Source organism: Hordeum vulgare, chromosome 4H (genome assembly GCF_904849725.1).
Source record: "Hordeum vulgare subsp. vulgare chromosome 4H, MorexV3_pseudomolecules_assembly, whole genome shotgun sequence".
Classification (NCBI taxonomy): domain Eukaryota; kingdom Viridiplantae; phylum Streptophyta; class Magnoliopsida; order Poales; family Poaceae; genus Hordeum; species Hordeum vulgare.
In genome coordinates this window covers 354,540,648-354,555,123 of record NC_058521.1, presented here as the reverse complement: position 1 = coordinate 354,555,123, position 14,476 = coordinate 354,540,648, and the positions used below count along the sequence as shown (strand labels likewise).

General features: G+C 42.9%; 1 protein-coding gene across 1 annotated transcript; it reads right to left on the bottom strand.

Annotated features, from left to right (window-relative positions):
* Positions 1–9,328: 9,328 nt before the first annotated feature.
* Positions 9,329–10,511, bottom strand: LOC123450522 (dicarboxylate transporter 2.1, chloroplastic-like). Its single transcript, XM_045127723.1, has 3 exons — positions 10,500–10,511; positions 9,442–9,885; positions 9,329–9,349 (listed from the first exon to the last, which is right to left on the bottom strand). Exons 1-3 carry the CDS (start codon positions 10,509–10,511, stop codon positions 9,329–9,331), a joined length of 477 nt encoding a protein of 158 aa, XP_044983658.1.
* Between the last annotated feature and the right edge of the window lie 3,965 nt (positions 10,512–14,476).

Genomic DNA, 14,476 nt, shown 5'->3' with positions numbered 1-14,476 from the left:
GTAGTCCACCTCCCTTGTGGGAGGTGGACTCCTCCATAGCTTCGGTCGAAGCTCAGCCTCCCTATCCCTCCTCCTATATATAGTGGAGGGTTTTGGCCTTTTGGAGACACACGATTCATCTCGCACAGCGCAGCCCTACTCCTCCTCCTCCTCGTCCTTCACAGCGCTTGGCGAAGCCCTGTTGGAGAACCACATAGCTCCACCGCCACCACACCGTCGTGCTGCCGGAGCTCTTCCTCAACCTCTCCTCTCTCCTTGGTGTATCAAGAAGGAGGAGACGTCACCGGGTTGTACTTGTGTTGAACGCGGAGGTGTCGTGATTCAGCACATAGGTCGGAATCCACCGCGATCTGAATCGCTGCGAGTACGACTCCATCAATCGTGTTCATAGTAACACTTCCGCTTAGCAATCTTCAAAGGTATGAAGATGCTCTACAACATCTCTCGTTGTTGGTTTCTCCATAGATAGATCCTTGTATGGCGTAGGATTTTTTTTTTTAAATTACTACGATCCCAAACAAAACCCATCTTTGAGAGTGGCATATTGTGAAGGCCAATATTTGGAGCATCTCTAGGAGATCCGCTAAAACCGCGTCTTGTAAAAACACTATACTGTTCCCCCTAAAACGATTTTGTTTAAATTTATGGTAAGTTTTTTATGTCGGTAGAACATATCCCCTATAAACCAATCAAATTTACAACAAGGCCCACGCAAAATAGCACAAAAACACTGTTACACATAAAAAAGAAAAGCAATTGGATCCTTAGGCAATAGCAACAATCCCGGTAGCAGCTCACAGGGGCAAGCTAGCGTGAGCGGCGACGATAGCTAGTGGTGGCAGTAGCAACTCCTAGCTAGTAGGAGTAGGCTAGCTAGCTCGCGGCTCGAGCAACGGCGACAACTCTCGTGACGACATCTAGGGTCCGATGGTCGTCGACGTCGAGGCATTCCTGTGAGGTCCTGCTCGGGGAAGACCATGGTGGGAGCTCAAAGTTCCCTCCCGCTAATCATTTCTTGTTATGTAGGTCCTATAAAAATTGCCCCCAATCTTGTAAATATAGCGAAAACGGTCGAGACTATGCAGGATCTTGTAATTTTTTATATGATTTTCGATTTCACAAGATCTGTTTGGGGTGAAAAAATGTTGGTCTAGACGTGGTAGAGATGCTCTTAGGGCGCGTTGGGATTGGATGTAAAATAATACGGAGGTGTTCCCTTTACAAGTGTAACTTACTGGTTAATGAGCAATTTTCGGCCGGAAACGACACGACCGATCGAGGTCTGTATATTTTATGGAGGTATTTTTTAGCAAACCCTGCATAATGTCCCGATCCGCAAAATAACAGGCAAAATACGGGTTCGTGCGAAAAAAAGTTGCCCTATCAGACCGTGCAAACGCGCCGGACTTGTAAATATTTTTGCAGGGCACGGTAAAAAGCTCCTCCTGATCTGGAAAAACACAGTTTTCGTGTCCGCTTCTACGGTGCCGTGTCTCGAGAGAAAGCAGTTGGCGGGAGCGCAACTACCACAGAAACTTCCGCGTCCGTCATCCACATCCATCGTGCGCCGTCCTGGACATCGCCTCGCGTGTCCCCGGCCACCGGCCACCTGTGCCCAGACGCCGCCCCACCCATCCGAACGGCCGCCCTGCTCGTCCTGGACGAATTCGGCGTCGATGACGAAAGCTATCTAGGTAGCTTTGGCTGGTGGATGGATTCGGGGACGGGAGCTAGCTATCTAGCTCATGGATGGATTTCATCACCGGAGCGAGCTAGCTAGCTAGCTCCTGGATGGATTTGTGGACGGATGAGCTAGCTATCTAGCTAGCTTCTGGATGGATTCATGGACGGAGGAGCTAGCTAGCTCAGGGATGGATTCGTGGACGGAGGAGCTAGCTAGCTCAGGGATGGATTCCTGGATGGAGGAGCTAGCTAGCTAGCTCTTGGATGAATTCACAGACTGACGATTCTGTATATAGCTGTTTAATACGCTTTCCACCGGCTTTTAGGAGCAAATTTAGTTGACCCTGGACATGGGCAAGAGAGAAAACAAGATGTGAAAAAAAATATAAGCAAAAATTTGATTTACATTTTAAGTTTAAGGGTCTGTTCGGCCGCAGCTCGAACCGACCGGTAAAAGAGCATCTTCTGCGAATATTATTTTTTACGGGTCCGTTTTGGAGGTCTAACTCTGCCCTCGCCCGCGCCGGCCCGTAAAGCCGTTTTTTCACGAATTATAAACGTGTTTTGCGGATCAGTATTATACGGGATCTGCTAGATGGTCTTAAAATGACGACATTTATGGCTGAATTCCACATGGGAAAAGATTATAATCATTTGTCTGATTTTTTACGTCTACATCAGCCGCCGCTGTATTGTTTGATTGACCCTTGTGCGTTTCGTGATGGATAGTGCTGCATGCTAGCACATGGGTGGTCCCACTATTTCCCAAGTATACAATTCCCTTTTTATTTCAGCACTAGCTCGATGCCCGTGCTTTGCCACGGAATAGCAAATAATATATACACATAAATAGAACTCTTTAATAGACATTTCTATCTCCTTAACCAACGTCCTTTCATAAGATACTTATATGGAAGTGAATAGTGATGCAAATGGTATTATTTAATATTAGCTTGTTTTTTTAAACAAATAAGATGGAATCATCCTAGCTCCATTCACAGAACAGAATATTTATATCCAAGTAAAAAATAATGGAAACTGCACCTCACAAATTTGTAAGAAATATGGAGTATAATACATTATAAGTGGTACATGCTACCTGATCAAATAATTAGAACTAATATTAAAATGATCATTAATGCTTGTTTTTTCCCTCAATATCTTCAAAGGGAAAAGAGACAGATAGATAAACCTAATTTTGAGCTAGCTGTGTATCTCATCTCAATATAATGAGAGGTGGGAAGCAAAAAAGAAGGCCAATTATTCTCCATGATGTAATATCATTATACCAGCTACAAAATCAACAACATAGTTTACATTCCAGGATAAAAATTGTATCGAAACCTACATTCATTATTCTGATACATCATGCATTCAACTATTATTTTACTACTGTTGTTCTCAATTTGCGCCCATCCACCTAAAGCCATGGTTGCAAGCATGTACCCCATGGAGGTTGCAGTCGCCAGCCAGACCGTGATGAATATTGGTCATTTTTACCTCATACCTAAAATATCGAGCAGCATCCCTCCAATCACAAGTTAGCTATAGAAAATGAGTAGCAAAAGGGGGTTCAAAATTTTCCCTTGCCCCACGTTGTACATGACAAGGAAGTTGACATGGTGTGCAAATTTTTGCAGGATACTAAATGCTGAATTTGAAACTATAACTAACTTTACGATATAGAAGTTGTCAACTATCTTTGCTCGAGTCATTTCTTTAAGAAGGAAAGGTTAAAACAAGAAGTTTAATTTCATAGAAGTTTCTAGAAATAAGTAATGTGAATATACTACCTCACTCGAACATACGAACAATGCATTTCTTTTCTTCGGATTATATTTTACAAACTTACACAAGATGGTAAGCGGCAGCTCTGCTATATAATGATCATGTTGTTGCTACATTTCACAAGTGTACCTCTGGCAATATAAACAGATTACCTTCCTTCTAAAAATAATATGACCATCACATGATATTCTATGCACGTGTCTATGAATGCAAATACGTAGATATTTGATGCCTTTGTACCTCGATGACATAAATCTGATTTTGGAAAACAAACAATGAGATTTGAGTTTTGTATGTTTTAGTAGTCATGAAACAAAGTAGCTTTCAATTAGTAAAACTGAAATTGAATATCATGTTTCTCAAAATCACCTCCATTTACAACTTGTGGAGTTCTCCTTCATTGCTATTGTTGACCCTTGTCTGCGCAAGCATCATTGAAGAATTTTCAGAAGCATGAACAAAAGAAACGAAATATGTGCTTATGCCTTATATCTTCTAGGCTGGAAGTGGGAGAAACCTGCAGATCAAACACTAAGATTATAGGAAGATAAACAGAGACATGAAGAAAAAGGGAAAGTGAAAAAGAAGGTATAGAAGCTTCACATCCAGGTTTTCAAGATAGTGGCTTTGAAAAGTGTCCATTAGTATTTCAGTAGAGCAACTTGCGGTGCTCACATACGAAAACTGCTAACAATATAAAATGATAGTAATAATAAAAGTAATTAAGACATATTTTTCTTTCTCCTATCTTAATGAAAATGATGTGAAATAAGGCTCAAACTGTTGACACATATTTTAGGTGAGAAGGTAAACTCATGAGTATAGCTATCAAGAAGATGGATAGTTCTTGAAGGCAACTACAAAAGATTAACTGTATGGTTGAATGCCTGTGCAGTCTTTGTTCTTGTAAATCGTCAAACGTAGTAAACACTTCAGTTGTGGAAAAATCTAAGGAAACTGCACCATTTATTCGTAGAATGACATCTTTCTTCACATATATGTATTCCTAAATATCTTATGATACGAACAATATGTACTAAAACATCTTATAAGATACCACCATATTGGACTTGCAAAAAGATTGCTTTCACTTACATATTTCTTTATATATTTCCCTATACATCCGATTCATCACAAACATTTATGATGGTCTAGAGAAGCACAATCGCATAATTCTTCTTTCATGATCCTCGAGGGAGAGACATCAGAGGTGGCAACCTTACCATTGGACAAAGGGGGTCAGAGCAGTGCCGAAACCCCCTCGATCTAGACCGACTTCCATGCCGGGGATGAGGACGGCCACTGGATCTATCCTGACTTCGCAGATTGAGCAGATAAATTTTCTTCCATGCACTTTTGGCCCAAACAAAGTCCTAACCATTACAAAGAGCTTGGCTAAAAAATAACTCCTAACTTGATTTTAAGAAATAAGACATCTGGTTAAGAAAATAAATAAAAAACAATCAGATAAACAGAAAGTTTAAGTGACTGGTACTTATCAAGCTAGCGGTTGTTTGAAAAATCTTTTACCTTTTTATCGTGAAGGCGACATCTTCACAGATCCTTCCACTGTCATCTACGCACAATTAACAAGTTAACATGTTGAAGGCGGTAATCTAGTTTCTAAGATATATCAATGCATTATCAACTTGAATTTTTGTTGCGCCATATCAGCAATACAATATGGTATTATTGCACACAGTGGCACAAAGAAGAATGTTTACCTAGTTGTGTGATGATGACCTCGTCCTTTCATGAATTCTTCTCGAGTTCTCCATTCTCTTAGACTTATGAATGCATCATGTTGCATAAAGAAGTAATTGGGTGATACACCTTAAATATGATCTGGCCGTCACAAGAAAAATATCTAAGTAAAACAAAGGGTTTGTTTTGTTGGGCTTAACTTTTGCTTTTTCATTTTGGTTCATAAAGCAAAAAAAAACATGTATGCAATTTTGGCTTGTAACTGTATTTAGTTACATGGTGGTAGGTGCAGGATTGCACTTCATGTTTGATCTAATTTATCTGTTAATCTATGCTGACTGCCAATGAGAAACCGGAGGAGTATGTGCAAGACCTTAAACATAATCAGCAAGATTCAAAATACAATCGGCAAGCTATGCAATAGTGAGGTTCTCCCAGTGTTTGATCCAGATGTCAAGTAAACCAAAAAGTCCTGAAAACAAATATAGGCACTAGCATACATGATAAGTTCTCTTGAAAATAGAAAAAGGGTTAAAATTATTGAGCTTGCATATAAAAAAATTGTAGATAAGATAAGAACTTCCATCAAACAATATAACAGCTACTAAATAGGTCATATTCTTTTTTGTGAGCATAAGTCAAACCTGGGGTTTGTTAATTTGCACATGAGAGAAGGCTTGCGTTCTTTTGTTTCCTGCAGCTAGCTCAAAAATAAAATAGAAGTTAACTTAGGTGTAAATCCTATTTTGGGCCGAGAAATGAGAATTACATCTTTATAACACATATTCTACATGGTACGATGTGTTTTTGGTTTATTGTGGCGGCTCCGATTATCTCCTGCTGTTCATATAGGTGTGTCAATTTGTAGCCTACAGCTCCAAGATGGTCAACAACGTTGACCAGGACCTTGACAGCATAATCTTTTAAATTTCCCAGCACCCTAATAACATGAAGCATGTGAAAAAAGATGAGACAATCTTTGACTGCATGTTCTACTTCTTCCCGGTGATTACTTAGCATAGACTTTACATGTCTGTTTGTTCTCCAATATTTATATAAGTTCTCTTTTCTTTTGCAATGGAGTCAGATGCAAGTGATGGGCACATCCAAAACTCTGTCTTGTTGTATTCCCCTTCTTTCACGATGATAAGTCCACTCCAATTCTGAACAACACAATGACTAAACTATTTCTTATGATAACATAATGACTGAACTAGTTCTTTTGACAATAGTTAAGTTTACTCAATTATTTTCCTTTTAGAATTGCACATAATCCAATGGATGCTCCTCTTTTTCAACGAAAAAAATATAATGACGATAATCTGATAGAGTGTATTGCCTATATGGCAAGCAAGCAAGATAATCATATCTGAATAAAAACTGTAGAGGTGAAAATCTCCTTCAATGCAATTCTAAATTGCATTAGAATTTTAGTAACATCTATAGAAAATAACCGCATATTGTAACACGCAGAGCTTAACTTGTTATTCTTTTCTCGTAAAAAATTCTGGCGCTATGTATGCTGGAGTATAAATAGTTGATTTTAGTTTAGAATGCAACAAAGAAGACATAAACCATGATGCCATAACTTGATCAAATATTCAAAGTCAGGTCAATATAGCAATCTAGGTTCATCCATCGAGCAACAAAAACATATAGTAATCATCAGCATACTTCCATCAAGGATCAATTCATCACCAAGAAACCAAATCCACCAGCCACGAGCAGGATGAACCCCCAACGACCAAACTCCAAAACTTTATAGACGGAAATAGAGCCAAAAACCAAGGTGCACACGTTCTTACCTCTTAATGTACTTCATAGTGATGAGCTCATTGGAGCACTTGTCCCTGATCAGTCTCATGTGTCTGCGTCTGTCACCGACGTCAGCGGCTACCATTGTTAACCATTAGCGTCATTTACACACAGACATAACCCCCTATGTCAGTAGGGGTGGCTCGTCCCTCCCATTCAAGGTTGCTATTGAAGACATGGTCTGCCGCTGCACAACCGCTGTCCATGGAATTCAAGGGCCCGTCAGGTTCATAACTTGATCATATCGACCTCTCTAACCTGAATGTCGTGCAGAGTTCAACTCACATGAAGAATACATAATCGTTGAGTTCTTATATTGTTGAACACAAATACAAACATGCTAAATAATGGAGCAATAACAATAATATAACGGAATATTCTCAAACAAAAGATAAAGATAATCAGTCATTGTTCATCGTCTTATTGAGATTAAAACACACAACCAATTTAGTGAGGGCCTTGGTGTCAACCAAGTTCTGGAAAAACAATTTTGTTCAACCTGTTGTAGAAAATTTCCAATCCCTAAATTAAATATGCACTACTATTAGCCTAAAAAGTTCCTGTGCACAAGGATAACCGGATACTGAATTCCATACTGTTGTGGATGGAGCATCACAAGTACATTATGTGAGCAACAGTTTGTGATACTGAATTCCATACTATTATGGATGAAGCATCACAAGTACATTATGTAAGCAACGGTTTGTGTTGAATTATTAACCTAAACGGTAAGAGAAGTACAAAGTCATTGCATAGGTCACAAAGGGCTGTGTTTAGAAAGTACCATTTGATGCAGTGAGCTAGCTAATACGAAATACCACTATCTTTGGGTATATTAAGAAAGCTCTATTTTTCAGCAGTAACAACAGTCTTCTCACCACCTACAGAAGAACATAACACTCAGTTAGCTTTTCTTGGTATAATAGAGAAGTAATGATACTGGAGATCCACATCTATTATTGATAGACAACATGTCGGAGATTTGCATCTCTGATTTTCTATCCAGTGAAGTATTGTTTTCTTTCGAGAACCATCACTAATTTTATTGTGTTGTAACCGATATGTCCGAGATATATCCAGTTGTTAGATTGTGTAGCAAGAAAGAGTTTATAGCGTGTAATCATTTCCATTCTATTCTTGAATGCACATATGGACAACTCTTGCCAAACTGTAGTTAGCTATGCTGAAAATTGAGTGTATTGGATACAAATTTATCAAACGAACACAATAGTGTTGATTAAACTCACATGTTCATAGAAGAAAAGGGCCTTGTAAAATATTTTAAGCACTGGTTTAAGCCTTACTATATAGTAAAAATCTACAAGAGCAACTACATGTTTAGATGATTACATCCCATGAGCACTTAATTATCTAACATATGCATTAATTTCGGAACAAACCCATAAATAAATACCATCTACCAAACAAGCAACTAATGCTAGAGATGTACTCCCTCCGTTCCTAAATATTAGACATTTTAGAGATTTTACTATGGACTACATACGGATGTACATAGACATATTATAGTGTAGATTCATTCATTTTGCTCCATATGTAGTTTATAGCGAAATCTCTAAAAGATCTTATATTTAGAAACGAAGGGAGTATGAAAAATGCATGAAAATCCTAGCAATTCGTATAATGATGCTGCTATTAATTACGAAGAAGTGTGAGAGAAAAAAGAAACAAGTATAAGTGATATTCAGCAACCTGGGTATACCATGCAACACTGAAGAGGGATCATGTCAGCATTTTAACTTTTGAGGCCGACAATTTTCAGCATGTGCAGGGAACACCATACTCCCATATGCTCGCAACACAAAAGACAGAGGAAGTGAGCTCCTAAATATTAATTCAGAAACAAAGCTAACATATTATCCAACGCTGCTCCTCCAGCCCCGCTGTCTCCGCTCCATCTCGCCCGACGGACGAGTCTGTTTTGGCGTGGTGCTCTCTAGTGCAGGCCCGTGTCTATGAGGCGCATGTGTAGTCACGGAGAGAGGAGGTCATCCGATGGAGGGGGAGGCGGTGTAGGCCGGCGCCCGGTGGACAGGGAGGCCGGAAGCGCTGGGTGGTTGCGGGAGAGCGGGTAGTAGATGAACAATGCACTACTATATTTTCACCGTAGAACCCTCCAACCGACAGGAATAGGATACCCCCTTTAGAAAAGCTGTCAAGAGATACGAAACTAAAATGCACAAAATAACAGACTGACATGCTAGAGCTCCAAAATTAATTTTAGCAGTGGATGGTGTACACTAAATAACTTCTGACCAAGCAAGCATCGATTTGGCACATACGGGATTACAGGTTCTTGCACTAATTCCGCCTAGGAAAATCATACTAACACCCACATCTCCTAATAGTAACAAAGAAATGGTGCACCACAGTTATCATTAGCAGGTTCATCAAACGGACGTTGAATAATGAAAATCAATTTACATCACTTACCTCGAACTGGGTCATCACAAGATAGGAGCCGAGCTTCCGCGACGACTGGTCGTTAGGCTTGCTGCCCGCGGAGAGCGCGAGCGACTTGATGATAGGCAGGAAGACGCCCCCGGCCCTGGCGGTGGTGCTGGGCATGGCCGGCGCGATGCATGCCTCGCTGACGGTGAGCCCGTAGGAGAGCCCCAGCGTGCTGCCACCGAGCCACTTGATGAAATAGGTGGCAATGCGGTCGCCGAGTCCGGTCTTGACGAAGCCTCGCGCAAATAAGAAGGAGATGACGATGAGCCAGATGACCTCGTTGGTGAAGGCGGAGAAGGCGGCCTCGAAGGGGAGCGTCTGCGTGGCCATGGCGGTGGTGAGGCCGACGAAAGCCCAGGCGCCCACGGGGAGCGGGCCGAGCACGAGGGGACAACAGCGAAGGACGGTGGCTGCGCGTGGCGGCGGCTAGGGTTCCTGTCGAGAGGAGAGATGGAGGATTTAACCGTGGGCTTCGCTGCTCGAGCGGATCTACGAGCAGGGAAAGGAGGGGAGGCGGCGCCGGCGGTGGAGTGGAGGCCACGACGGTGGCTGCGCATGGCGGCGGCTAGGGTTCCCGTCGGGGGGGTCGTGAGAGCGTGGGGGAGGCAGGTGCGGCGTTGGAGGGGGAACCGGTGGTGGGCGGGGGGGGGGGGACGAGATGGAGAGCGAAAGCGAGTTGGGAGTTGGGGAAGAGGGAGACGTGCGTGGGGGATGGAATCGTGGGCTGTTTTCGTACGAGGGGTGGAGATCGAGCTGCGAGGTCGAACCATAAGCGAGGTTGAACCATCACGACGGCACATCCTGCTTTAATAGTAGAGATTGTAGAGCACTTTCGCTGCCACACAAGAGATTGGTTCCAGCTCTCCGCCGCTGCTGTATTTAGCTTCTCGCCGATGCTTATAGTCGCTCTACCTTGTCGTTGCTAATCACCGGCCAACATCATGAGCTCTTGTTTAGTCTCTCATCCTCCGTTTCAAGCCAAACGCAAGATGAAGATCAGTTGGTTGCTTTAACGCTGCTACGACGGACGTGATTTCGACATCAGCGGCCATGCCGCGACCGGGTCCGTTTGCTTCAGTGCGACGACATGCATTAAAGATGCCGCGACGGCATCTCGGCTACTTCAACAATGCGACAATGGCGTGCTTCGAAGGCAATGGTGATCCGCGACAGTGTCCCGGCACTCCGGCAATGCTGCAATTCCGTGCTTCGAGGGTAACGGGCGATGCGCGATGGCATGCTTCAGAGATGTTGCGCCGGCGTCTCGACTACTTCGATGATGTTGCGTGCTTCAAAAGCAAAAGTGATGCCACGACGTGTCCCGGCACACCATCAACGCTGCAGCGGTGTTCTTCGAGAATAGCGGGTGGTGCTGCGATGGCATGCTTCAAAGATGTTGCGGTGATGTCTCGGCTACTTCGGTGATGTTGCAACGACGTGCTTCGAAGGCAAAAACGATGCGGCGATCGTGTCCCAGCGCTCCAACAATGCTATGACGACATGCTTAGAGGGTAGCGGGCGATGCACGACGGCATGCTTCAAAGATGTCGCGGCGACGTCTCGGCTACGCCGATGATGTTGCAACAACGTGCTTCAAGGGTAGTGGGCGATGTCGGACGACATGCTTCCAAGTGTTGGAAATATGCCCTAGAGGCAATAATAAATTGGTTATTATTATATTTCCTTGTTCATGATAATCGTTTATTATCCATGCTAGAATTGTATTGATTGGAAACTCAAATACATGTGTCAATGCATAGACAACACAATGTCCCTAGTGAGCCTATAGTTGACTAGCTCGTTGATTAAAGATGATCAACGTTTTCTAGCCATAGAGAAGTCTTGTCACTTGATAACGGGATCACATAATTAGAAGAATGATGTGATGGACAAGACCCAAATATAAGCGTAGCATATGATCGTGTCAGTTTATTGCTACTGTTTTCTGCATGTCAAATTATCTGTTCCTATGACCATGAGATCATGCAACTCCCGGACAACGAAGGAATACCTTGTGTTTATCAAACGCCGCAACGTTACTCGGTTACTATAAAGGTGCTTTACAGGTATCTCCGAAGGTGTCTGTTGGGTTGGCATGTATCAAGACTGGGATTTGTCACTCCGTATGACGAAGAGGTATCTCGGAGCTCACTCGGTAATACAACATCACAATAAGCCTTGCAAGCAATGTGACTAAGGAGTTAGTCACGGATCTTGTATTATGGAACTAGTAAAGAGACTTGCCAGTAACGATATTGAACTAGGTATGAAGATATCGACGATCGAATCTCGGGCAAGTAACATACCGAAGGACAAGGGAAACAACATACATGATTAATTGAATCCTCGACATAGAGGTTCAAACGATAGAGATCTTTGTCGAATATGTAGGAGCCAATATGAGCATCCAGGTCCCGCTATTGGTTATTTACCGGGGAGTGTCTCAGGCCATGTCTGTATAGTTCTCGAACCCGCAAGGTGTGCACACTTAAGGTTCGGTGATGTTTCGCTATAGTTGAGTTGTAGGTGTTGGTGACCGAAGGTTGTTCAGAGTCCCGTATGAGATCCTGGACGTCACGGGGAGCTCCGAAATGGTCCGGAGATAAATATTGATATATAGGAAGTCCTGTTTTGGTCATCTGAAAGGTTTCGGGCTCATCGGTAGTCTACCGGGAGTGCCAGGAGGGTGCTGTGGGACCACAGGGAGGGGTGTGATGACCCAAGAGCCTTATGGGTTGTGAGAGGAGGTCGACCAGCCCCTGGTGGGCTGGACGAAGCCTCTCTCAAAAGCCCATGCAGCTAGGAGTGGAGATAAAGGCAAAAGTCCTTTGAAAGGAAAGGAAGGAGGAGTCCTCCCAAAGTAGTCCACCTCCCTTGTGGGGAAGGTGGACTCTTCCTTGTAGGGTTCGACCGACCCCTTCTCCTTGGAGTAGGGGCCAAGGTTGCCTGCTCACCCCTCCTCTTATATATACTAGAGGTTTTGAGGGTTTTGAGACACAGAAATTAGCCACGGCTGCCTCTCTCTCTCTAGAACTGTTTCTCCTCTAGTCTAGTTCGGCGGTGCTTAGGCGAAGCCCTATTGGATTAGTTCACCGCCACCACCACCACCACCACACCACCATGCTGGAGAACTTGTCTAAACTCTCCGCCCCTCTTGCTGGATCAAGAAGGCGGGGATCGTCATCGAGATGTACGTGTGCTGAACGCGGAGGTGCCGTCCGTTCGGCACTAGATCGGGATGGATCGTGATGGGGTCATGAGACGGATCGTGATGAGATCGCGGGACGGGCTGCGATTTGGATCACGAAGATGTTCCACTACATCAACCGTGTTATATACGCTTCCGCTTAGATGATCATCACCATGATAGGTCTTTCGTGTGCGTGGGAATTTTTTTTGTTTCCCATGCAACGTTCCCCAACAGTGGCATCATGATCTAGGTTCATGCATAGATGATATCTCGAGTAGAACAAAAAAGAGTTTGTGGGCATTGATGTTCAATTTGCTGCCCTCCTTAGTCTTTTCTTTATTCGGCGGTATTGTTGGATTGAAGCGGCTCGGACCAACATTACTCGTACACTTACGAGAGACTGATTTCATCGACTAACATGCAACTTGTTCCATAAAGATGACTGGCGGTGCCTGTTTCTTCAACTTTAGTTGAATCTGATTTGACCGAGGCGGTCCTCGGAGAAGGTTAAATAGAAACTTGCATATCATCGTTGTGGTTTTGCATAAGTAAGATGTGATAATACTAGATACCCATAGCAGCCACGTAAAACATGCAACGACAAATTAGAGGACGTTTAACTTATTTTTGCAGGGTATGCATGTGATGCGATATGACCAAAGACATGATATGACATATTGGATGTATGAGATGACCATGTTGTAATAGTTAAATATCGACTTGCACGTCGATGCTACGGCAACCGACAGGACCTATAGGATTGTGTTTAATTATTTTTGCGCTTGGAGATGCTTTGCTTTATCTCTAGTAGTAGCTTTAGTAGTAACAACATAGTTAGCGCGACAACCTTGATGGTAGCACAATGATGGAGATCATGGTGTGGCGCCGGTGATAATGGAGATCATGTCGGTGCTTTGATGATGGAGATCAAGAAGCACAAGTTCATGGACATATCATGTCATTTATGATTTGCATGTGATGTTAATCCTTTTATGCACCTTGTTTTGCTTAGGACGACGGTAGCATTATAAGGTGATCCCTCACTAAAATTTCAAGATAAAATTGTGTTCTCCCCGACTGTGCACCGTTGCGACAGTTTGTCGTTTCGAGACACCATGTGATGATCGGGTGTGATAGACTCAACGTTCACATACAACGATGCAAAAGAGTTGCACACACGGAACATTCGGGTTAAACTTAACGAGCCTAGCATGTACATACATGGCCTGAGAACACAAGAGACTGAAAGGTCGAGCATGAATCATATAGTTGATATGATCAACATGGAGATGTTCACCATTGAAGCTAAACTCAACTCACGTGATGATCAGATTTGAGTTAGTGATTATGGATCATGCGACACTCGAATGACTAGAGGATGTCAATTTGAGTGGGATTTCTTAAGTAATATGATTAATTGAACTCATTATCATGAACATAGTCAAAAGGTCTTTGCAAATTATGTTGTAGCTTGCGATGTACTCTACTATTTTTAATATGTTCCTAGAGAAAATTTAGTTGAAAGATGATAGTAGCAATCATACGGACTAGGTCCGTAAACCTAGGATTTTCCTCATTGCTGCACAAAAAGGCTTATGTCTTTAATGCACTGCTCGGTGTGCTAAACCCCGAGCGTCGTTTGTACATGTTGCGAACATCTGACATACACGTTTTTGATGACTACATGATAGTTCAGTGCATAATGCTTAAACGGTTTAGAATTGAGGCATTGGAGACGTTTCGAACGTCGCGGGACATACAAGATGTTCCAATGGATGAAATTGGGATTTCAGGCTCGTTCCCTTGTTGAGAGGTATGAGACCTCCG

Excerpts from the sequence above, each read along its gene's own strand:
- LOC123450522 (XM_045127723.1), bottom strand. Across the intron at positions 9,350-9,441 it reads TTGTGATGACCCAGTTCGAG|GAGATGTGGGTGTTAGTATG; the intron begins GTAAGTGATGTA and ends TGTTACTATTAG.